We start from the raw sequence: 22,500 nt of genomic DNA, 5'->3' as shown, positions 1-22,500 counted from the left end.
CTGTTCTCTGGTTATTTGGGTATTTTGGCATTTCGGGCGCAGCTGCTGCAAGGACGAAATGTTCGTTTAAATGGCGCTTTATGACGCGCAACTATAAAAAGGAAAAGCATAAGACCTTAGCGACAGCACCCGCACCCACACACCGCTAAATGGGAGACATTTTTATACACACAGAGACATTTACAAATACTTACTGCCATGTGGAAAGAATTTGGCGTAAATATCCTTAAAACAATCCTCGTGCACCACGCCCTCAGGGCATTCCTGCGAAAAAAGAAATCGCCATGAAAGTGTTTGCTTGGTTAATAAAGAAAAAGGCAAATGTAATGACAGGAAAATGGAAAAGGCGAAAAGGACTAGACTGCTAGGAATCTTGAATAAATGATGAGTATTTTTGATTAGGAAGATATTTATGAGAACCGCAATCGCGGGAAATAATTTAACCTTATTTAAGTTATCAAGAATTATGTTATATAATTCGTACAAGCAAATATCCTTAACTAAAAAGTTTCGAAATTAAGTAGATATATATAAATACTTGAGAACTCAAAACTACAAGACACCAGTTTCCCATAAACAAGCAATAGGGCAAATCATCAGTAAGGTTAACTATACGCGAGCAAAATGTCACAAAGACAAACTATCATGGGCCAAACTGTCAATAGAGCAAAACTCTAAGTGAGCCAAGCCATCTCTGCTCCAAACTATCAATTTACTTGACCCCGGGCTCATCTCTTGTTGACCCACATATTGAAACTTTTTCGCTGACTTGGCCATTTCCGCACTCTTTGGTGTAAAAGTGCTTGGACACACAATCGCTTACAAGGAGCGAATTCATTTGCAATGAAATTCAAAACGCGTGTGCATTAAAAGGACAGCCATTTATGGAGCAGAGTGCTGTCTTTTACTCATAAACTTGAGAGCTTTATTATTTGAGTGGAGTGAGTTGGGAGTTATGTAAAGAGTTTTGCCTCTGAATTTTAGACATTACTTTCATTTATTTTCCCATTTAGGGAAATTAAAGGTTTTAAAGCCATTTTTACTTTGAATGTAACTGATAATACATCTGTGTACCTTCATAAGTTCTTATTACATTTTGATGTTTTAAAATAATGTTGTTTTCAACCCACATTTTAAGCTCTTAAAAACCTAAAGCATTTTGTCCTTTTAAAAAATAAAATAATATTCAGACTCAGATCTGTTTATAATCTCTCAATACTTTAATAGACTATAAATTCAAATTAAAAATTAAATAAAATATATATGTTTTGTATGATTTAATTTAGTTTTATCTTCATAAGTACTCAGAAAAAAAATTAATTTTAGGCCCATGTAAATGTGCACCTGATTAAAATTAATGATAATTTTATTAAAACTTCTTTTGTCTTACCGTTTTGAATCCTCTGTACATGACTCGGATTTCCTGTTTGGTGAACTTGGTCTGTCGGCACAGATCCTCGAGGGCAACGGGAATGGGTTTAGGCACTCGTGTGTGTTCCAACTCATAGACCACCTCCTCGATGGGACTCTCTGGTGGTGAGGCCATGGTTGCTGCTGGCTTTTTGTGGACTGGCAGCCGTGTTTAATTAATTTCGGTGCAGATTATGATTGGCGGCTTAATATCAATTTACATTTGAGGTGCTCGGTTTTAGAGGCAAGAGAACGAACTCATTATGCCTAAAATTCGCTGTGAGTATACAATTTCTTTGTCCTTTTTTATGGGCTCTCCACCTTTTCAGCGGCTGCTGCTCTCAATCCCTTTCAGCGTGTTCTTTTTTTTTGTGGTTTTCGGTTACGGTTTCCTTTACGCCATCCTGCTAAGTCGCTAATGAGGCAACCATTGCTGTAAATGGAAAAAGAGAGAGCAGGTGTGAGCAGGTGAGACGGAAAGGAGACTGTGGGTAAAAAAATCAACTAGAGGGATAAAAATATAAATGATTTAACAGTTTTTAAAATATATTTATTTAACCTTATAAAATAGGGTTATGTTGCTATTTCCATGAAATTTAGCAAATTTCTTTTTATAAAAAAATGATTGCGAAAAAATTAAAAAAAACTTTTTTTTTATATATACTAAAGAGCTTAGGATAAGCTAAGATAATATATATAATTTAATTATTTAGCGGAAATACATTTTAAAAACTGTCTTTATCATATATTTTTCCTATTTCTTCAGTTAATATTTTTTAAATATGTAAATAACTTTAAATAATTCGTTCCTGTAACTTAAAATTAACTCAAAATAATTTTTTCCTGTCCATATTAATCAGTGCTGTAAGCTAGGGCAAGGACACTTGCAGCTGCCGGAAGTGCAACTCGTAGCCACAGCAATCTTTGCGCCACATCCGTATTTACACCGGTATATAAGCACATCGAGTATACGCCTTGTTGGCTGCCGCTGCCTCAGGCAACATGCAAATGAAGATTATTATTGCGTACCATAAATCAAAGGCGAATCGAGCTATGCGCGCTCTTTGGCGTACTTGCAGCACCTTTGCTGCACTTCCTGCAGGCTTTAGTGGGAGTGGCAAGGCTGGCGCCCAGATGAAGTTAATGAGCACTTTGAATGCAAATGAATTGAGTGCGAGTTTAATCGAACTGTGTGTTTTTCTTACTTTGCCAACATAAACACAATGCAAATCAGCTTAGGCTATTAAGATTTAAGGTCGATGGTGTTATTGAAGTGTTAATATCATAGAAAACAAATAAACTTAGTTTTCGCAAAAAGGTGAAAGGAGATAAATAAAAATGTTGTGACCTAACAGAGTAAATCTAGCATATTAATAGCGTTTTTTAACAGCAAAATTAATGAAGATTTGGTTTTATTAAAATGTCTCTAAGTTCTTTTTTCTTACGTAAATTTTTATAGAACTGAAATTTCAGTTACTGTTTTACTTTTAAACACTATACTCACGACTGGGTATTTTGCTATCCATCCCAAATTCAATCTTTGAAGGCGTTTATTGCTCATTCATCATAATAAAACCAATTCGTAAATCAAATCCCATAAATCCGCAAATTGAATTTTCCTGCAATGACTCGCTTGCACCAACTCAAATCAAATCTTCAGCGAACTTTTACCGTTTGTCCTCTGACAAATTTTAACAGCCCTTCAATATTTATCAGCAAAGAGTCAAAAAGTGTGTGCTGCAGACTATTTCCACTCTATTTCCATTTTGCATTTCCATTTTATTTGGACCCACACTCACACAGTTGCAGGACTCTTGTTAGCTTAGGGCGGAAAAACGGTGGAAAGGGGATTTCCATTTCCGACGTCACGGTTATTTTTCAGTCGGAATTGATTAAGCAGCAGATAGACCAAAAACGGGGTCACTGTGAAAGGAAATAGCTTTGACAGTCTTCGCCCAACTAATATATTTATTTTTTTTACACTTTTCTTTACTTTTCTACCACTTATCCTTTAAAATCTATAGTTTACTCTATGGATTTTGGTACATTAGTTCCGGTTGCCGAAAGCTCTAAAATACTCTGCTTTTTAAAATACTCTTTTTTAAAAGAGTTTATACTCACAACTTTTTTATTTTTCTAGCATTTTTAAATATTATCCAATAATAATAATTGCTTTTTAAGCAAACAGAAAATCAAAATATGCTGAATAAGTTTGACAAAAGTTTCGACGAAGACCTTAATTTCCCAGTAGCTTTACTGTTTTCCGCACATTCTTGTTGAATATATAAATAATTTATAAATCGCCAAAGTAAGTCTTAAATATTTATGCGTTTTCCGCAGGCCAAAACCAAAGTTGAATCAATAACTTTAACCCGACGGAGACGATGAAAATGCGCTGAGAGAGCTCTTTAAGCCACAAGCAACTGCTAAATGTTGCCTGCCATTAGCATAAATAGCATTAAAAGCGAACCGAGCCATAAAACCGAATACAATGTCATACTTAGCTGCTCCAGCTGCAGCCAACTAATTTCATGACTCTATTTTGCACAAATCTCTGTGGCCCCAGTCAGTGGGAAAAGTGGGGAAAGCTGGGGGAAAATGGAAAAATGCTTGTGGTGAGCGGGAGTGTGGAAAGCGTGCAACTTCCTGCATTTTACAACATTTGAAACCATGTTGGACTCACGCCCTTTGCATGGTCATGGGTACCTCTATGCACTTAACTAAAAATAAATAGAAAATTATTTATACTGAATGATAGACCACAGTTTGTTATATATTTAAACCATTTCATGGTTTAAAAAAACTTAGTTTTACGCACAAAACTGACTTAAGGAAAAATGTATCATTTAAATTGTTTCAAAATTATAAAATAACAATGATAATAAAAATGTAAAATAATTTGATGAAAACATGTATTGATATAAATAAAAATAAATAAATAAAATAAGTTTTGTACATTAAACTCAATACTAGGTGATATAAATATACTGATCATATTATTTAACGGAATACAAATTTGACTAAAACCCTGTTATATAAAGACTAAACTACTTGATAGATAAAAACATTTATGAATTTAAATAAAACGTAATTTGTTGTCTGTGTAATATTCCTGTATAACACTCCCGTTTAAATGCAGTATTTGGCGGGGCATGTGTGCTTGTGCATGTACAATGTTTGTCAAATATCACGTATACGACATGTGCTTCCGGCAAAGAGCGCACGAACACCCTCGAATAACCGGGCAACCGACCGTTTCAAGTCGAAGCCATTCATTGCCAGGGCAAAGCTAATTAAATATTAAACCAGGTCAGAGTGTAAACGTTATAATGCGAAAATCCTTATTAGCCAATTGCCAATTGCAAACGAGATATTTACACTCAGACACTGAAATGCACTTAAGGAACATGGAGAAGGGATATGCAAATTTTCTTGCCAAGAACTATATGTTTATTCATTTGTCTAATTGTGTTGTTCTTGTTGCTGCCGAGATAGGGGGGATTTCGAAGGGTTTTTGGGAGGTTGTGCGGGTCCTGGTGTGTGGCTTGTCAGGACTTAAAGTTATAAATGGCAACGACAACAGCAGCCGAAGCAAGGACAAGGCTTGGCCTGGCCAGAACCAACTTGCATGCAGTCATGCAATGCCACTCGAATGATGAAAAAGAAAGCTAAAACTAAAACTAAACAAGAACGCACGCCAGGCCTCCCACTCTGTGCCAACAGGAATTGTCAACAGTGGTTTGTGTATTTATACAAAATAATATTTGACGTTCCTGTGAAGGCAGAAATTATGCAAGATCAGTGATGTGTGCTTAGCAAAAATGTATTTTTAAAAACAATTTTAGAAAACATTACCTTTACTCAAAAGCATTTGTCAAAACGTTGGGATAAGAAACACAAAAGTGAACATACCAATATGTATACAAACATGTTTTAATAACTTAAAATGTTTAATTTGACTTTAACCTTTTGGGGTTTTATTGCTGTACAATTTTAGATTTAAAAAAATTAAAAACAAAATAAAATTAAAAAAATTAAAAACAATAATTACAATTCTTTTTGACCGAAGTAACTTTAAAAGATCAAATGACGAAAAATTTCAATATATCGATATAGCATAAATACAATTTCACTCTTAATTTGTATTTTTCAGTCAAGTTGAATAAACACGGCTAAAACACTATGAATAGTCTCTATTTTCACTTTTTATCAGCAAATTACTCTATTTATTTTCAAATTTATCCTTTTTATTATGATGCCACTGTGCGGGTTTCATGTCTCCGAGCCTGTGCCATTGTCATTTCCTGCTGTTTTCATGCCACTTTCATGGACAACATAGACAGACTGGCACAATGAGAGGAGTGCCAAGCTCTGAAAGCAGCGATATCTAAATTGGGACTCCGACCCTATCTAACACGCAACCGCAAAAACCAACCGCAGACCCATGAGTATTTCGAGTGCATTATAAAATTGCGGTTATATCTACGGCACATCTGATATACAATTTTTTGGTCTTGAATTTTTTGCCTAAGCTATTGTTGGCAGTCGCCCACGAAGTCTGTGGGCCTAACAAATCTCGTTGCGCCTACCAAAGACAATAAATCAACGCCAATTATATGGAATTTTTTCTGGTCCTTTTCGTGAATTTCCACCAAGGAGAAGGGATGACGACACATGATGAAGGGTTTTCAACACTTTTCAATCCGGCTTTTCGCCAAGCCCAAAAAAAAGGCCACGTACGTTGAATGGCGTAATAATGTACAGGCAAAGCTATCGAATCTCGTGAGGAATAGTAGCATTTACCCGAGCCAAAATGGAAATGCATTTCTCTTTCACCACTGATTAGCAGACATATCGAGTGCACTTTAATGTTGACATGAGCCTTCTGGGGATTCGAGATAATGGACTGATGGTTTTCTAAGCGGTCAATCTATCGTCCTCGCTTGGCTAAACGTTAAATTATTTATCATGATTGCACTTAACAAGACACTTAAGCTGTTGACATGCAAATCGATATAAGTTTTAGCTTTGGACCGGCCTAACGCTTTTGGCTTTATTATTAAATTGATTTAGCATGCACATGTGTTAATGAAGATTGAATATGAATGGTGACTAAATGTGTTTTGTCAAATTGGATGGCTTCAGATTTTTCAACTACTCTGTGCTATCAAATGCTATCAAATGAAACAAACATAAGAGTTCTTATTTGTTTTGAATTATACAAAACAAAGAATTAAATAAATCAGCAAGGATGGTGTTATATTTCCACAGTTTTCTCCAAACCACCACCCACATGTGAAATATATTATCCTAACAAATCTGACAGCTTGACGCATAATTAAAGTTGGTAATTGTGCCAAAATATATTCTGCCGATTGCCAAGAGATGTGAGATATGAAAGTTGGCCCTCATCCAATATAGATAGAAATGGCCTATCAGAGAGTTATGAGATTGTCAAAAGGAAGTAATTATTCTTCATAAAGAGGTAATAAAGTGCGTTTGTGCTTTATTAGCTTGGCTGCCGAAACTTTGTTTTAATTCTACCATTTGACATTCGCTTTGAGCGCAAGTAGAGCAGCTTGGGGAAATCAAGCTAAAAGTGCTGATGAAAATCCCCCCTTTGCAGTTAGTTTTCGGTTGTTAATGGAAAAGCGTGCGATAATTTAAGAGGGTATTTTTCAGCTGGCAACCAGATAAGCTTAATGCTCAAGGCAACAATAACAAACGACTCCCCAGTGTTTCGGGTAGCAGCGTGCAGCATATGGTTTCGGCTTTCAGTTTGCAATAATTTTTAGTTAAACATAAGAGGGAAAAGCAATTTTTGGCTATCTTGAATCAACAAAGGAGCGTACCCAGCCCTTGGCCATTATTAGTCGCTGCTGATGCTCTAATCGCACTTCCGACACGCGACACGTAATTGCTGGCACCTGAATATCGTTAAGGGTATAGCAATTGACCTGATGGAAATGTCTGTATTTCTTTGAAGATATCACAGGAAAATTCATACCATTAAGTTGGGTCCAAAAATAGCTTGATGATTAGGAAGCCGTTATTGTCAAGACTTTTTAGAAAAAGTTGCCTTAAGTGAGAAATAGTATTGTATGCCAAAAACTACAACTAATGTATTGTTAACTACCTAACAACAACAGTGTTTTCATATCCAGTTGTCTTTCTTGTCTGCATTATTTTTAAGTAACATCCCAAAGAGCACTTTATGACGTATCTGCAGCAAAATTGCAGCTGGATGAGCCTCATTCAAAATGAAGTAGCAATCACAGATGTACAATTTCTGCACTTAAAGTCGGCCTGAATGAGAAACTTAACCATGAACTGTATCCATTTCGAGTGGTAGGGCCACTTGGATTCATTCAAGCATTAGAAGGCAATCAGCTCAAGATACACAAATGTGGGATTCCACAGGATAAGGGAAATTGTGATGGCGGAAGCTTGTTACTGGCAATCTATGACGCAATCTGTATTCATTAATTTGGCCGCCGTTAGGACTTACTAAAAATGCAATCTATGGCAAAAAGAAAATTTAGAGACTTCTATGCAAAAGCCAGGGGGGCAATGAAAAAGTTTCCACTGCATTTCCGGACACGAAGAAAGTTTTAGTAACTCCCTCGTCCAGAAAATGCAGTTATTTTTGGCAATGGCCAACAAGAAACTGACTTCATTGTTGGCCAGCCAACAAAAAGCGTTGCAAGGAAACTGCCAAATAGTTGCCACTACTTCGAAAGGATGGTGTTTCTGGGCTGGAATTATTTTGCAAGGAGTAGGCGTTGTGGAAAACTGGCTAACCGGGGGTGTAGTTCGAAACTTCGCATTCAACTGTGCGAAATTTTGAACAATAAGTCGTCCTGCTGGCGACCCGTATTCTCAAATCTATATACACCCCCACGGATTTTCGAAGATATATATTCCCACCCGCTAGTCTTGATGGCCCCCGGAATTTCCGGTTCGGCGATACGCTCCAACTTTTATACAATCATTCGGACGGTGCCCTTTTCTTAGCCAAAAGGCAAAAGCTTAGCGAGTTTTGGCCAAGCTATAAATATTCACAGATATGTTCATGAACTTAATCCTGCGTGGGTGTATGAGCCCCAAAACTTGACGGGGCAAAATTTTTTTTGCTTGAATTGATTTAATTTATGAGCTGACTTAATTTATTTCCGCCAAGGAAATGGAAAAATACGAACTAAATCGAAACAAGTAAAATTGGCTTAGAAGATATAATTGCTTGCCAGTGACATAATTTGTCTGCTTATGTGATTTCTATTTAAATAGTTTGTGCTTATTATTAATTATTCTGTGTCCGAGATCTCGAAAAAATCGATTTAAAGAATGTCTTTTTGTAACCCATTTAAATGTTCAAGTGCTATTTTGAAATATGTATTTTAAATATCAACTTTATTTTTATACCCTTGCAGAGGGTATTATAATTTTGGTCAAAAGTGTGCAACGCAGTGAAGGAGACATCTCCGACCCTATAAAGTATATATATTCTTGATCAGGATCACCTCCTGAGTTGATATAGCCATGTCCGTCTGTCCGTCTGTCCGTCTGTCCGTCTGTCCGTCTGTCCGTCTGTCTGTCCGTCTGTCTGTTTCTACGCGAACTAGTCTCTCAGTTTTAAAGATATCGAATTGAAACTTTGCACACACCCTTTGCACGCAGTATATAAGTCGGAACGGCCGGGATCGGCCGACTATATCCTATAGCTGCCATATAACTGAACGATCGGAAATGCCATAACTTTGGTGTTTGTAATGTTAGGAAGTTGGGATTTTCTATGGGTTTTATATTTGGCTAATCAATCCGACATGCCGAATTTCATAAGGATCGGCCGACTATATCCTATAGCTGCCATATAACTGATTGATCGGAAATGCCATAACTTTGGTGTTTGTAAAGTTAGAATGTTGGGATTTTCTATGGGTTTTATATTTGGCTAATCAATCCGACATGCCGAATTTCATAAGGATCGGCCGACTATATCCTATAGCTGCCATATAACTGATTGATCGGAAATGCCATAACTTTGGTGTTTGTAAAGTTAGGAAGTTGGCATTTTCTATGGGTGTTATATTTGGCCAGCCAATCCGACCTACCAAATTTCATAAGGATCGGCCGACTATATCCTATAGCTGCCATATAACTGAACGATTGGAAATGTCATAACTTTGGTGTTTTTAAAGTTAGGAAGTTGGGATTTTTTATGAGTATTAAGAATGCATCATATGAATAATTTTGGAGAATATAATTTACAGAGTATTCTGCAAGGGTATATCAACTTCGGCTCCGCCCGAAGTTAGCTTTCCTTTCTTGTTATAATATATTACAGTTTTTTAAAATAGCTAATGTATGAAAATTTCAATCTTGCTGTGTAACTCCTGATAACAATATTTTTATACCTCATAAGAAATGCTAATTTTTGTCTTCCAAACTATAGGTTTTTCACCCCACTCAAAAACCAATTACATATTTCGACATTTGTTCTTCTCAACTTAATTCTGTTCTGCGAAAAATCAACTACAAAACTAACTTTCTTGTTTTTGCTTTACATTTGTTTTTACTTGGCTTACTTTTATGTTCACAATGAACATGAAAATCTACAAGAACAATAAACAGAGCAAATAATAAAAAATTTAGCAAAAAAAAAAAAAAAGACCGCAATAACAACAAAAGCGATGGCAATGGCAATAAAAAGAAACATTCAACTCTCGCAACTCATACAACTTGTCGGAAGAGAAAGTGAGGAAAAGCGGGAAAAGTCCAAATTGGGGGGAAAAATTCCGAAAAGTGTGCAATATTTTTTTTGCTGTTGGTCCTTCAACTTTTGGTGGCTCGTTGCTGACTTGGCAGGCCGACACAGTAATTAATGCTTGTAAGTGGTCCGCGTCGGTGGCTGAACATAAATGTACCACACTCGAAAACCAGTGTATTATGCATTTGATAAAAATCTGGATGAACAACGACTCCTAGTCTAAAAAGTAAATTTATTATTGAACCGAAGTGGTTTTATCCATAATAAACATCTCAGGACCTATGCTCACAACATGTTTATGTCCAAAATGACCAACAAAAAGCGGTTTTCAATATAAGTTACAAGTATTTTTCAGAGAGTACTGCAAAAAACACTGCCGGGTATTTAATAGTCGAGTATAATGTTTCTTGTGCTCAACCAAAAGCTTGGACTTGGCTTGTTAATTGCACGTTGGCAAACATATGTTCTCTTGTAAATGTGGATTTCCACACACTCCCCCAGTAGAGCAATTAAAAAATGTTACCAAAAACCTCGGCAGAAAAGACATTTAACTTTTCTGAAATTGTGGGTACTTTCGTTTCATTCTGTTCTACGGATGTTTATAACACATGGCGTATGCGTGTTACGGCTGCAGGCGCTAACTTTCGGACAAACTTTTCTCTTATCAGCTGACGATAAAAATATAAAAGAGAAACCTCCTCAAAATGAATGTTCGTATGGGATGGATGAGGATGTATAAGTTTTATAGACACATCTGGCGGTTGGCTATATAAATTCCAAGTTTGTTGCTGTTTGAAAGTTAAACGTTTCTTTTTTCCTAGCTGTTGCATATGTGTATGTAGAGGTCGCTGCACACATATTTTATGGGTTTAACCAAGGGAAAAGAAACAGTATTTTTTCCACGATAAGTTGACCAAATGCTGGCAAATTGATGTTCATGCTGGGAATGGCTTGCGGTTGCCGTTGTAGGATTTAAATGGTTATAGATACAAACTTAAAGCCATTTAAATGTTACAATTTACTGTAATGATGAGAGAAGCTCAATTTATTTCTATTATTTCATTTTTGTTTATTTATTTATTTCTAAATATATTTTAACTTAAAGTCAAACCTATAGGAAAGACAATTGAGCTCCATGAAAATATGTTTAACAAATTTGGGAAACAACGTTTTTTTTCGGAAAAAAGGGTATATAGATAAAATATAAGTATGTCAAAATAATGACCAACTCTTTTGATATTATTTTCTTTAGCTTGTAGTGTTATTTCCTCGAAAATTTAAGGTGATTTTCACTCGTTTGACCAGCCTTAATTATTCATCAAAGACAGAGTGTTTGGCGATAGTCACGCCCGTTTCTCATTACTCACTAAGACAAAGACAATATCATTCGATTGGGCTTGTAATTACATTGGATAGCCCACTCACCTAACACATAAAGTGATTAGGCAGTTTATAGCCGAAAAGCGTTGAATCATTTTGCAGCTGCGGTAAGAATTTAGTATTAGTTTGCGTGTCATTGGGCTTGAATTACAGGTTTGCTTCTAACCAAGGTTAAGGTGTCCTGACCTTCAAGATTAATAATAGTATCCCAATATACTAAACAATACCAATGATTATTTATTATCAGGTTTGTTTTTAAGATAACAAAAGTTTTTCAATTTTTATATAAGTATATAGCTTATATTCAATAAAGGATAATAATGTTGGTGACAGTAAAATTGTTTGAAATGTATTTCAGCTCTAGAGGTCTTCTTAACATTTAAATATATCCATCATATGTTATATTAATGTCTTATCTAGTCACACGGCAATATACCTATGTACATTTTATACATTATCACGTTTGTTTTTTATATTTTTTATAAGTTCCAAGCTTAGTTTTAAATGTAGCTTGGTGTGAATTTTATTTATAACTTTTCTATTTTCAGTTTTGTGTAGCATACATTCCGGCGCCCACCCTCCATATTTCTCATTCGCCCTCTTGCAGAACAACAGCAGCCACTTTATGTAGGCTCTCTTAGGTTTGTGTGTGTGTGTCTGGCAATGTTTGTGTGTATGTTAGATGAAACTAGAGCGCACCTTGATTCTATTTTTAAATGCCACACAAAACAACAGTTGTCGCTTAGTCGTCGCGTTAAGTGTTTTTCATCCAGCTTCCTGCGAACCAAGTTCATTTCATTGTGCAGGTGCAGCTCTTATTGACTAAAAGCCCTTAAAATAGTTGGCCAAATAGACACAAGGATTTTATAAATAGATGGTAGCGCATTGAGTTTAGAAGAATGAATTAACACTTTTTAAAAAAAATTAAATTAAGTGGGGGCCAAAATCACTTTCTTTCGGCAAAGTACATTGTTTCAGTGTGCTTTCAACATCACGATTTATTAAAAAAAAAATTGTAAAATCTAAGATTAAGCAGAATGAGATTAAATTTAATTTTATTATGTACGCTAGAAACTTATTTTTGAAATTTTTTTATTTAATTTTTTATTGGCGTATAAGTAATACAAGTAAAATGCAAATAAAAATTTGTTTAACGTCAACACTTTAGTTTGATATTAGATATAGTTTATCCATATTTTTTATCTCGTTGAGACTTTTAAAACTTATTCAACTTAAAACAATAACGATATCAATGTCGCCTGGTTAAAAATAAAACTATTCCAGCATAAGTTGACTTCTTTAATCGGATGTGCATCTAAATGGAATAGGCATTTGGTTTATGGTTTATTGCTTTACTGCACGATAGTTCTGTTAGTGCGAATCAATTGTTGCACACAACTTTTGTTTGTTTGTTTGCCCTTAACTGCTTGTCGGGGATTAAATTGCACGGCAAGTGAAGCTTAATAATTGGAATTGTTTTCGGGTGTATTAAAGTGAATATTAAAACTAGAAAGTCTGCCAGTCATCCTATATATTAAATTGATTGTCAACTTATCAATACTAAATATACATTATATTTGTCTTTAATGCCTTTAATATAATTTCATTAAAGTCAAGAAAACAAAATACATTTTGACTCACAGATAAAAACTCACTTAAAATAAACAAACTTTCGGAACTTGGTCGAAAAGTTATAAATATAAGCAATTTTAAATATTTTTCAAAATACTGTGAATGATAAACAAATGCCGCCAGGTGCTCTTTTGAATTCATAAATATTTCTTTAAATAAATATGAGAAATTGTAATGGTAAATCTAAAACTCACGAAAATTCTAAATATACTCGATGAATTAAATACAAAATTACGGAAATGTTTCTCTTTGCTTTTAGTTGTCGGAATTATTTAATAGAAAATCTGGAATGGTTCAAACTTCAAATAAAAACGCTTAGTAATTTTCATAATTTCGCAAAAAAATAAACAGATTGTCAAGACCTTTTTTTCGCTTTTTTCAGGTGGTTATTTGGATTTTCAGAGCTTGCATGTGGGGCCTGTACGAAAATGCGTTGATGTGTTTGCGACTTTGGCGCCTAGTCAAATAAATCGCATGCGATTAAAATTTTATACAAATAGCTTTAGAGGCGTGCGTTTTGCTTTGTTGTGTTCCAGTTGCCCTGCCGTTTCCACCTTTTCCTTTTTTTTACTAGTCTTGAGCTTTGTTGTTTTTTGTTTGCTTTTATGGGGCATGGCGTCAGTTAAATGAGTTGTTGTTTATAGTTCTTAAGCATGTGTGTGCGAAAAATTTGCATTTGTAGCGTAACGCTTTTGTTTACTTTGTAGGTTAGTTTGTTAGCCCATTGGCTTATATACACACACTCGGCTTTATATATATATATATATATAAAGTTACCTTCGATGCCTTTTGATGGTGACGGCAGCGGCGGTGACGAAGAAAGCGGCGAAAGCAGACGGAGAAATTGGCCAAAACGGAGATGAGGAGCAGGAGGCTATGGGTGGTGTGTGGGTGGTATTAACCTCAAAGCATGCCAGCAAACCAGCTCCTTGAGAATACTTGACTCCTTTCGATATTTTCTGCCCTCTTTGCGTGTCTCGTTTTAATTTGTTAATGATTTCGGCTTATTCATTTATTTGCATACTTTGGCGCTCACTTCTTTATTGGTTGTAAGTTACATTTTAGCTTAAGGTCCTGTCTCAACGATTGTTGTTGTTGCTATTGCTGTGGAAAATGCCAGGCAGAAGCAGCCGCAGCAGCGCAAAAAAGGAACAAGAAGAAAAACTGTATCTTTTAGATCCGGGCATATCCTTTATCTCGAACAGCGGCAGCGACGCTGGCAGAAACAGCAGCTGTAGCTGGAAAATTTCTGCCAACTTGTTTGTCCAATTTTGTTGGTTACTTTTCAAAAATACTGAATATTTTATTTTTGATAAGTAATATTTGCCTAGGTCCCAACGAAACAGCAGCAGCAACAATCGTTACCATTGAAATCCAGAAAAAAAACTCGGGAGCAGCAAAAACCGCGCAGCGCTTTCCCCGTTTACTGTTTTTCCGCCAGAGACACTCACTTTTCCACACTTTTCACCCAAATAAAACCAGAAACCGTTCGACGCGCGCACGCGAGTGTCCTATACACAACTGATTACAGGACTGCGAAAATGGAAAATGTTTGCCAGCAGCGACGCTTCGGTTTTCACTTCGTTCGGTTCGCTCGTTTCACTCGGAAAATGTCCGGCTATCGCAGCCAGGCTTCTTTAGCCGAAATATCCGACTAAGCACAGCTTGGGCCAGAGGACTCCGCAGGCTCCGCCGCCACATCGCATTTCCCCCACGCATCCGGACGGAGAGAGAGCCGGAGAACCGGAGACACTCCGCCGGAGAGAGAGTTCGCCGGAGAGCCAGCGCGCTCACTTGGGTGTGCGGGTGGGAATTATCATGGCCCTTGGTGGTTACAGTGGGCTAATGGATGTGAATAGATTTTAGGTAATTTTTACATATATGATAAAAAAATATATCTAATAAAAATATATGATTACAATTGGAGAGCTGAAGGCCTATAACAGCTATAACTCAGGCGTTTGTTTTGTTAGCTCTTAGCTTTAACTACAAGTTAGCAATGTATAAATAAATAAATAAATAAATAAATAAATATAATAAATTATAAAAACAAAATGTATGTATTTAGTAAGTAAAATGTTAATTTAGCACAGAAGATGCCAAGCGGCTTAGCAACGAGCAACAATATTAATATGTGTTCGTGTTGTATGAGTAATTTTTGAAAATATGAAAATGGTTCGAGTACGATTTACGTTAGAGTTTTAAAAAAACATTAAAAATGTATTGGCAAACGAATTACCAGTTTTTTAATATTTTGAATAACTTTAACGCATGATATTTAGATTCAATTTTAATTTGCAAAAACATGAACATTTAAGTCTCAACGTTTTCTAAATTCCTATTAAAACCTTTCCACTGTGCAGGCAACACTCATATGCCTCATTCATCTTGCTCAGCCCGCACAATTGGCTGCCAAAAATATTGCCACACCATCGTCGTTGACTTTGTCCTTTAAAACCGAGAGTCAGGCAGTCTGGCAGCCTCTACTTTTCTGGTCCCGAATTGTGGTCTTCTGTTACGCTGCTGTTATCCTTGCAGACCGAGAAGGTCCTGAGAAATGACACCCATGAGCTTAGGATGAACACGACGCCGTGCCACCCAATCCCTCCAAAAAGTGCCGCCTCCAATGCTGCTAGCTTTTCACATATACGTACTTATGCTCGTGTGTTGGACATTTGCACTGTTTTTTCGCCAACGAAAGGACGTGGAGGTTTCCACAGCTAAATGACAAGTGCTTAGTGTTTTGCATGTGCGTATGAACGAGCACTGAGAAAAATTCGCGAAGTTCAATAATGAAAAAATATTCTTAAGTACTTTTATTTGTCTTCGCTCCAAATGCTTTTTTAGCTTACAACATTTATTTTCTCTTAAAGGCAAACAAAATATGTTAAAAGATTTATCCAATTATTATTGTCCATAAAAATTGGCATTTTGTTCAACTATATAAAATTTTTTTAATTATTCATTTGGAAAATTTGTAATATTCTTGTTTAAAAATTTAATTAAGATTAATTAGTATTATCGTTAAATTAGTATCTGAAAATAGATTTGCAATTGTTTAGCTACGTAAGTTTCTCAGTGTAGGATTTAGCTGCGTGATTTTCCCATTCTCATTTTTCAAGCTGGAAAATGGGCAACTTGGCCAAAGAGATGAGGACACTTGGCGCACGCTTGCGCGGCTTTCAAATTTAGCGTATTAACTCATTAAATGTTCAAAAGCTCATTGCCTGCGAAATGTGCACACATTTTTGTAAGTGCGAGGGTGTGAAATATGCACAAGTATGACATTTTGGGGCCGTGAAGGCGACTTTTTAATACCGCTTGATGAGCAATCAGGCGGGAGAGACTTAACATAAACAGTATTCATTATATATTGTATATATATATATATATTGTATATATATACATATATTGTATATTGTATATTTTTCATTAAATTTTGTAATTACCTTTGCAAGCTTTTTGTTATAGCAATCTGTATTTAACCACCCGAATAAAAAAACGTCGAGACCTCGAGACCCCGCATAATTGCCCCTACTTTCATATGCAGCTCTTTATGCAATTTAAATTAATTTGTGTAATTATTTTAGTGGCTTAACTGGCTTTATTTTAACACCCTCATAAGCGCTGAGTGACCGCTGCCAACAGTTGGCGTTACGCATACGCCACGTTGCATGCGTCTTAAATATTTTATGTCGGAAATCTGAGGCCCGGCAAAAATGACAGCTGCGTGTTGAAAATAATTAAGGCGCAATTATAACGACCCTGGCCACGAACCACAAGCACTCACCGCCCATCCTTCAAAAAACTCCCACCTATACGCCTGTTGGCATTGCAATGTGTTGCATGCAACACCAGACTTTGTGGCGGCGCCAAGAATGACGAAAGCAATCCATGGCCATTGAGCTTATGGGCTATCGTGGAAAATAGTGCGCTTCTGATGGAAATCTGAATGTCGGTTCAGATTTATATTTGTAAATACCTTTAAATAAGGATATAATTGTAAATTTTTTCAAGTCATACCTTGGTAAGAAAAAGACCTCTAACTTTTTTTAACATTAAGTGGCAACTTTATATTATTGTTTATAATCATTATCTTTATAATTTTTAAAAGACTTTAAAGCGTAATTCCTTTCAAAGTTTTTAATGATTAAGTCCACGATTTTTAAAGGTTTAATTAATATTTTTAAATGTAAAAATTTCAGTAATTTTTAGGCTTGTATTTTTAAAAATTATTGTGCTTTTATTATTGAGAACAAATTTAAAGAAAACAAAAAATTAAAAACGCCTTAAACTTTTTTCCGGCTTTTCATTAATTATACAATTTTAGTAATAATTTTATCATAGGTGTATGTCAGTAAATTAGGCTAATATTGAAAAAATTTTGTTTGCAACAAGTAGTATTAAAAGCAAAGAAAGGTATTATTCATATAGCACTTTCCTTAAAGTTAAAACCAATAAATTTGCTGATTTTTAAAAAATATTAATGATTTCATTACCATTTAATAAAACTCAAAACCATTTGATTTCAGGAAACACGATTTACTCAATTTGTTGTTGAACAGTAACATACGATCACCGTCGGCATTCCTTTAAATAAATACAATATACAAAGTACAATAAATAACTAGTACAAAATTCTGACCATATTGTAATTGATGACGTTTTTTAGTTGAGACATGAATGACACGAAATGCTTTAAAGGGAAGGCTCCTTTGCCGTCCGTTATTTGGATAGAAGTACAGTACAGGAGGACAGTCGATTTTTTAGTTTGCATTGGCATCGATTAGGGCAGGCACTTCTGATATAATAATCGGCTGTTTGGCGGAAGCAGAGTCGCCATCACCCTCGATCACCTGGGATTCTGTGGCAGTCTGAACGGTCTGCTCCTGGGTGTTTTTGACATTTGAGGCATCACCCGCTGCTTGCAGTTCGGCATTGGAATCCGTGTCAGCTAATTCCTGATCCCCATTAAGTTCTTCATCGGGTGTGGATGCGGCCGCTGCTGCCGCCGCTGCTGCGGCTGCCTTTGCCTTGGTCTTCTTCTCCTTCTTACGAATATTCTTCTTGGCATTGTTCGCCTGCCTCTGCTCTTCGGCCTTGTTCTTCTCCTCAATGGCCGTCTTGGATTCGCTGGCCGTTAACAGCTTCATTTGGTTCTGCAGATTGGCTAGTGTTTGCTTCAGTTCCGCACAATTGCGAGTCATCATCTCCATTTTAACATTATCCGCACTGACGGGTTTTACGTTGACTGGCTCCGGTTCTGGCGGCAGTTGCGGCAGGGCGGGAATTTCGATCTCGTTGTCTCGCAGGCATTTATGCAACGTGGTTCGTTCCTGCTGAAGAGCACGCAGTAACTTCTGCAGTTGCTGTATCTGCTTTTGCAGACGATCCGAGTGCTGCGCCTGCAGGTTCTTCTCGGTGGCCAAATCGATCACCATAGCGTTGGCCTTCTCGTACTTCTGTCGCCAGCCTAGCGCCTCCTTCTCGATCTTCTTCGTGTGCTTGGACATCTTTTCCAACTCTACTTTGTAGCTGCCAAATACCTCGTTGGACTTTTGCAGCGACTGCTGGAAGTCATCATACTTCGCCGTGTAGATGTTAAGCTGTTCCTTTAGCTGGTGCTCCCGATCGGTGAGATCTTTGATGGCACGCTGCGCTTGCAGCAGCTTTTCCAACCCAATTTGGTTTTCCCTGAAAGAAGGTATGCAATTTAGAAATGCAAAAACAGTGCTTATCTGCAAATTATTTCATTTACTGATTGCCCAGAAATCAATAGAAAATCAATGTCTGCAAAATGAAAATGGTCATAAAAGGACTGACTATTTATCTACGCCCGCTGAAAACCAGTAATGACAGTGAGTTTCATAAATGAAAACTGGTTCTCTTTTGTCTGACCATTTAAGGCGCGTTTATCTCGAGTTTCAGAGTAGCCCCCGTCCCATGACCCGGCATTTTGTCTACATACTTGCCAAGTATCTCCTTTTCCATAGCAGCCTCCACCTGGCATTTCTGCAATTTGGCCTGATGCAACTGGGCCTCCAGCTGCACCTGTTCGTTAAGCTTCTCCAGGTGCTGCTCGCGCGTCTGATATTGCTCAGCCAGTAGTTTTAACCTAAAACGCAGGCCAGATGGTTAGGGAAAATCGGAAAACAGAGAACGTGCGTGTGCAGTGGCTATATTTAGAAGCGCTCTGTGGGGCGGCGATGCTTACTTCTTGGTCATCTCGATGTTGTAATCGCGCAGCTTGATGTTTTCCTCGTTGTTTTTGGCCAGGGACTTCTGGACATCGTTCAAGGAGTTTTGGAACTTCGTTTGGCTCTCCTTGCGTCGTTCCTCCTCGACTTTAATTTGCAGCAGACTCTCGTTTTTCACCGATTTAATGATGCGCTGCTGTTCGCGGCAAACCTCCTGCAGTTTGTCCCGCATCAGGACACTCTTGTTGAGATCCCTTTGGACTTGCTCTTTTTCCCTCTGCTGGGACTCCATGTGGCGTTGCAGGACCCGAAGTTCGGATGTCAACCGGCTCACATTCTTTTCACTATCCACATGACGTTGCAGTAGTAACTTTACCTTTTCCTCGGTAGAGGGGCATTCATCCAGAGACTTCATTACCTATAAGATAATCCAAACTTTGTTACAACTCCTCTATTTATCCCGTTTCCATGGCTTCTGAAAATTCCATGGAAAAACGCTGGGCTTTTAGTCCCCTGATATTACCAACTCCTCCAACTTCTGGTCGCGTTGCTTCTCCTCGCGCGCCACCTTTTTCGCCTTGCTTAGCTTCTCCATTTTATTCAGATCGGTGCTATATATAACTATTCTTTCTCCTTTCGAATTTTGACTATATTTGTTGTGTTCCGTTTGCAACAGGGTTGTCAATACAGAGTTCTCAAAACATCGATGGTACTATCGATAGTATCGATTGTTTTAGGACTATCACGACAAATTAGTGCGACGGCTTCTCTTTTCCTTCCAAAATACCGAATTTATTTGAAAAAGTTGCCAGAAAAGTCTCCAGCTAGGCACCGTTAAAATCTTCGCTACACAAAACAGTCGCAACTCGGGACACAGGGCTCTTGAAACGTTAACCGGTTTTTCACAGCAACGAAAAACCATTATTATATTCATAACCATTTCCCATATTCAATATAAAAGTGTTTAAATCTAAAACTAAAATTTATTTGGCGCCAAGAGTATTTGAAAAATAGCTGGCGCCTTAAAGCCCACTGTGGTCAGTTAACAGCACGCTGTTATTTCTTTCGGATTAGTTCATAAATTTTCCGCCAGATGTTGCAGGTGTGGAAAGCCTATGTAACCCTGGCTTTACAGTTATTGGCGCGATCCCCTAGGCTATTTATTACACGGAATTTCACATTTTGCATAATCTTTGCTAATTGTTTGCAAGTTTGTCATTAACCACGCGTTCGTAATTACGCAACATGTCGGAGAAAGAAGAAGAATCGATCGAATATCTGATGGAGAAGGGCATTTTTCCAAGGCTACTGGAAATATTAAGGCAAATGGTGGAAATAGATCCCATGCCAGCGGATCCACTAATGTATATTTTGCACTTACTGGGCTGTCCGCTGATTCCACAGGTTAGAACTTTTGATTGATTACTAAATTATTGATAAAATCTAAAATTTAATACTTCCAGGCTCAAATGAAGGCCTTGGAGCGAAAAGTGTCTCGTGCCCACGATGAGTTGCGCCATTTGCGACGTTTAATCATCGATTTGGATGGCGAAGATCAGCTCTACGACAGCGAAAGCGATGTGGAGGAATATGTGGGCGATGTGGAGGACACCAGTTCGTCCACCCACGAAATTTCCCTGGTGGAAAGCGTTGAATTCCAACAAGATGACTCCTCACAACTGGAATTATTAGTTCAGTCCTCCATATCATCATCTAAGGATTCGGATTTCTCCAATCAATAGATCCTGCAATATTATATCACATGTTTCACACCAGCCATTGAGCCTCTTTTTATGTTATGCAAACTTATGCTTGGCATCTGCATGTGAGTTTGGTTGTATCACTATTACATTTTGTTTATTCATTGCATTGTGACATCATTCATCGATTTTTATCCAATAATAATATAACTTTGTAACTTGTAGGGGAACTACCTCTATTATAAATCCATTAAAAAATATAGTTGAAGTATAAGAAGCGTATTTCATATTATAGTATTTTGATAATAGATCACAGTACCGCAACTTAGATTAGTTTGTTTTAAAAGGACTTTTACTTTCTAAGCTTAGAAAACGTTAAGGGTCGAGGAGGCCACTCATTTATCAAGTCATTTTCAGGTCCTAAAATCTAAATGATTACATTCTTTGAGTACTTTAAACTATCTTTTATATCAAGCAAAATATTCGTTTAAATCGCATTATTAATTATCTTATTTCTGGAAAACTTAAATCGCATTGTTGGAATTTAGATTAATGCTGAACAAGAATGCTGAAAAACCCAAAAAAAAGAATTTCATCTTTTATAGATCTCATCCTGACTCCGCCCATCAACACAGTTGATTAAAACATGGCCTTAGTGTTTGAAGTCCTGTTTTCCCTGGCTTTCACCCATTTCGACTTGATTGCTATTAAACCTCACAACCTGTGGGAAATCAATAACTAATATACGGTACATGTTTGCAGGCTATATCTAGGGCCAAACAAAACAACAATTCAATTAACTTCAACATGCTGGATGTGTAGCTGCAGTTTGGCTGCAAAACGATGAAATTTCATTTGCTACTAACGATATAGCCTCTGAACTAAAGGCGGGGATGCCGGGTTAGGGGTTTAGCTTATGCATCATTATCGAGCTGTAAATACGTTGGAGCTAATTAAGACTTGCCCCCGGTAAAATGCAGGGAGTTAATTTTTGTATTTGAAAGCCAAGCACAGCTAAAATACATTAAAAATAAAAAAAATACCAGAATACATAACTCACAACTCAGCGCATAAAATTAGTTGAAGCAGGAGAGTGTATTTTTAATTGGCTTTAGTGTGCTTAATAACTAGGTTGATGTAAAAGTGATGGGCAATAATGTATATATTTTACGAATGCAAAAAAGGCTTCATATCGGGATTAATCTTATTGTTGAAAGATACGTTTTATTTTATTTTTATACCCTTTCAGAGGGTATTATAATTTTGTTCAAAAGTGTGCAACGCAGTGAAGGAGACATCTTCGACCCTATAGAGTATATATATTCTTGATCAGGATCACCTCCTGAGTTGATATAGCCATGTCCGTCTGTTTCTACGCAAACTAGTCTCTCAGTTTTAGAGATATCGAATTGAA

The 22,500-nt window shown here is 36.9% G+C and overlaps 3 protein-coding genes across 6 annotated transcripts in view; 1 reads left to right on the top strand and 2 right to left on the bottom strand.

The window, feature by feature from the left end:
• LOC108050999 (Kv channel-interacting protein 1) overlaps positions 1–14,696 on the bottom strand; it is an 18,609-nt gene extending 3,913 nt beyond the window's left edge. Inside the window, exons 1-4 of one of the 4 annotated variants that reach the window (XM_044459137.1) lie at positions 14,555–14,696; positions 13,967–14,293; positions 1,391–1,843; positions 195–264 (exon numbers count right to left, since the gene is read on the bottom strand). In XM_044459137.1, coding sequence (XP_044315072.1) covers positions 195–264; positions 1,391–1,546 — 226 coding nt within the window. In that variant the 5' untranslated portion in view covers positions 1,547–1,843; positions 13,967–14,293; positions 14,555–14,696. Of the gene's footprint in view, positions 1–194; positions 265–1,390; positions 1,844–2,914; positions 3,117–13,966; positions 14,294–14,554 lie in introns of those variants that run through there. The other 3 variants (XM_044459138.1, XM_044459139.1, XM_017132941.2) reach the window with 3 other exon arrangements.
• Positions 14,697–17,710: 3,014 nt separating this feature from the next.
• On the bottom strand, positions 17,711–20,088 carry LOC108043796 (alpha-taxilin). Its single transcript, XM_017122608.2, has 4 exons — positions 19,910–20,088; positions 19,404–19,804; positions 19,158–19,304; positions 17,711–18,883 (listed from the first exon to the last, which is right to left on the bottom strand). Exons 1-4 carry the CDS (start codon positions 19,979–19,981, stop codon positions 17,956–17,958), a joined length of 1,548 nt encoding a protein of 515 aa, XP_016978097.1. The 5' UTR covers positions 19,982–20,088; the 3' UTR covers positions 17,711–17,955.
• Positions 20,089–20,526: 438 nt separating this feature from the next.
• LOC108043786 lies at positions 20,527–21,368 on the top strand. Its single transcript, XM_017122596.2, has 2 exons — positions 20,527–20,790; positions 20,850–21,368. Exons 1-2 carry the CDS (start codon positions 20,632–20,634, stop codon positions 21,126–21,128), a joined length of 438 nt encoding a protein of 145 aa, XP_016978085.1. The 5' UTR covers positions 20,527–20,631; the 3' UTR covers positions 21,129–21,368.
• Positions 21,369–22,500: the final 1,132 nt, after the last annotated feature.

This window comes from Drosophila rhopaloa, unplaced genomic scaffold (assembly GCF_018152115.1).
Source record: "Drosophila rhopaloa isolate 14029-0021.01 unplaced genomic scaffold, ASM1815211v1 contig_178, whole genome shotgun sequence".
NCBI classification, from domain to species: Eukaryota; Metazoa; Arthropoda; class Insecta; order Diptera; family Drosophilidae; genus Drosophila; species Drosophila rhopaloa.
Note: the sequence above shows the minus strand (reverse complement) of the source record. Positions and strands in the feature narration are given on the sequence as shown.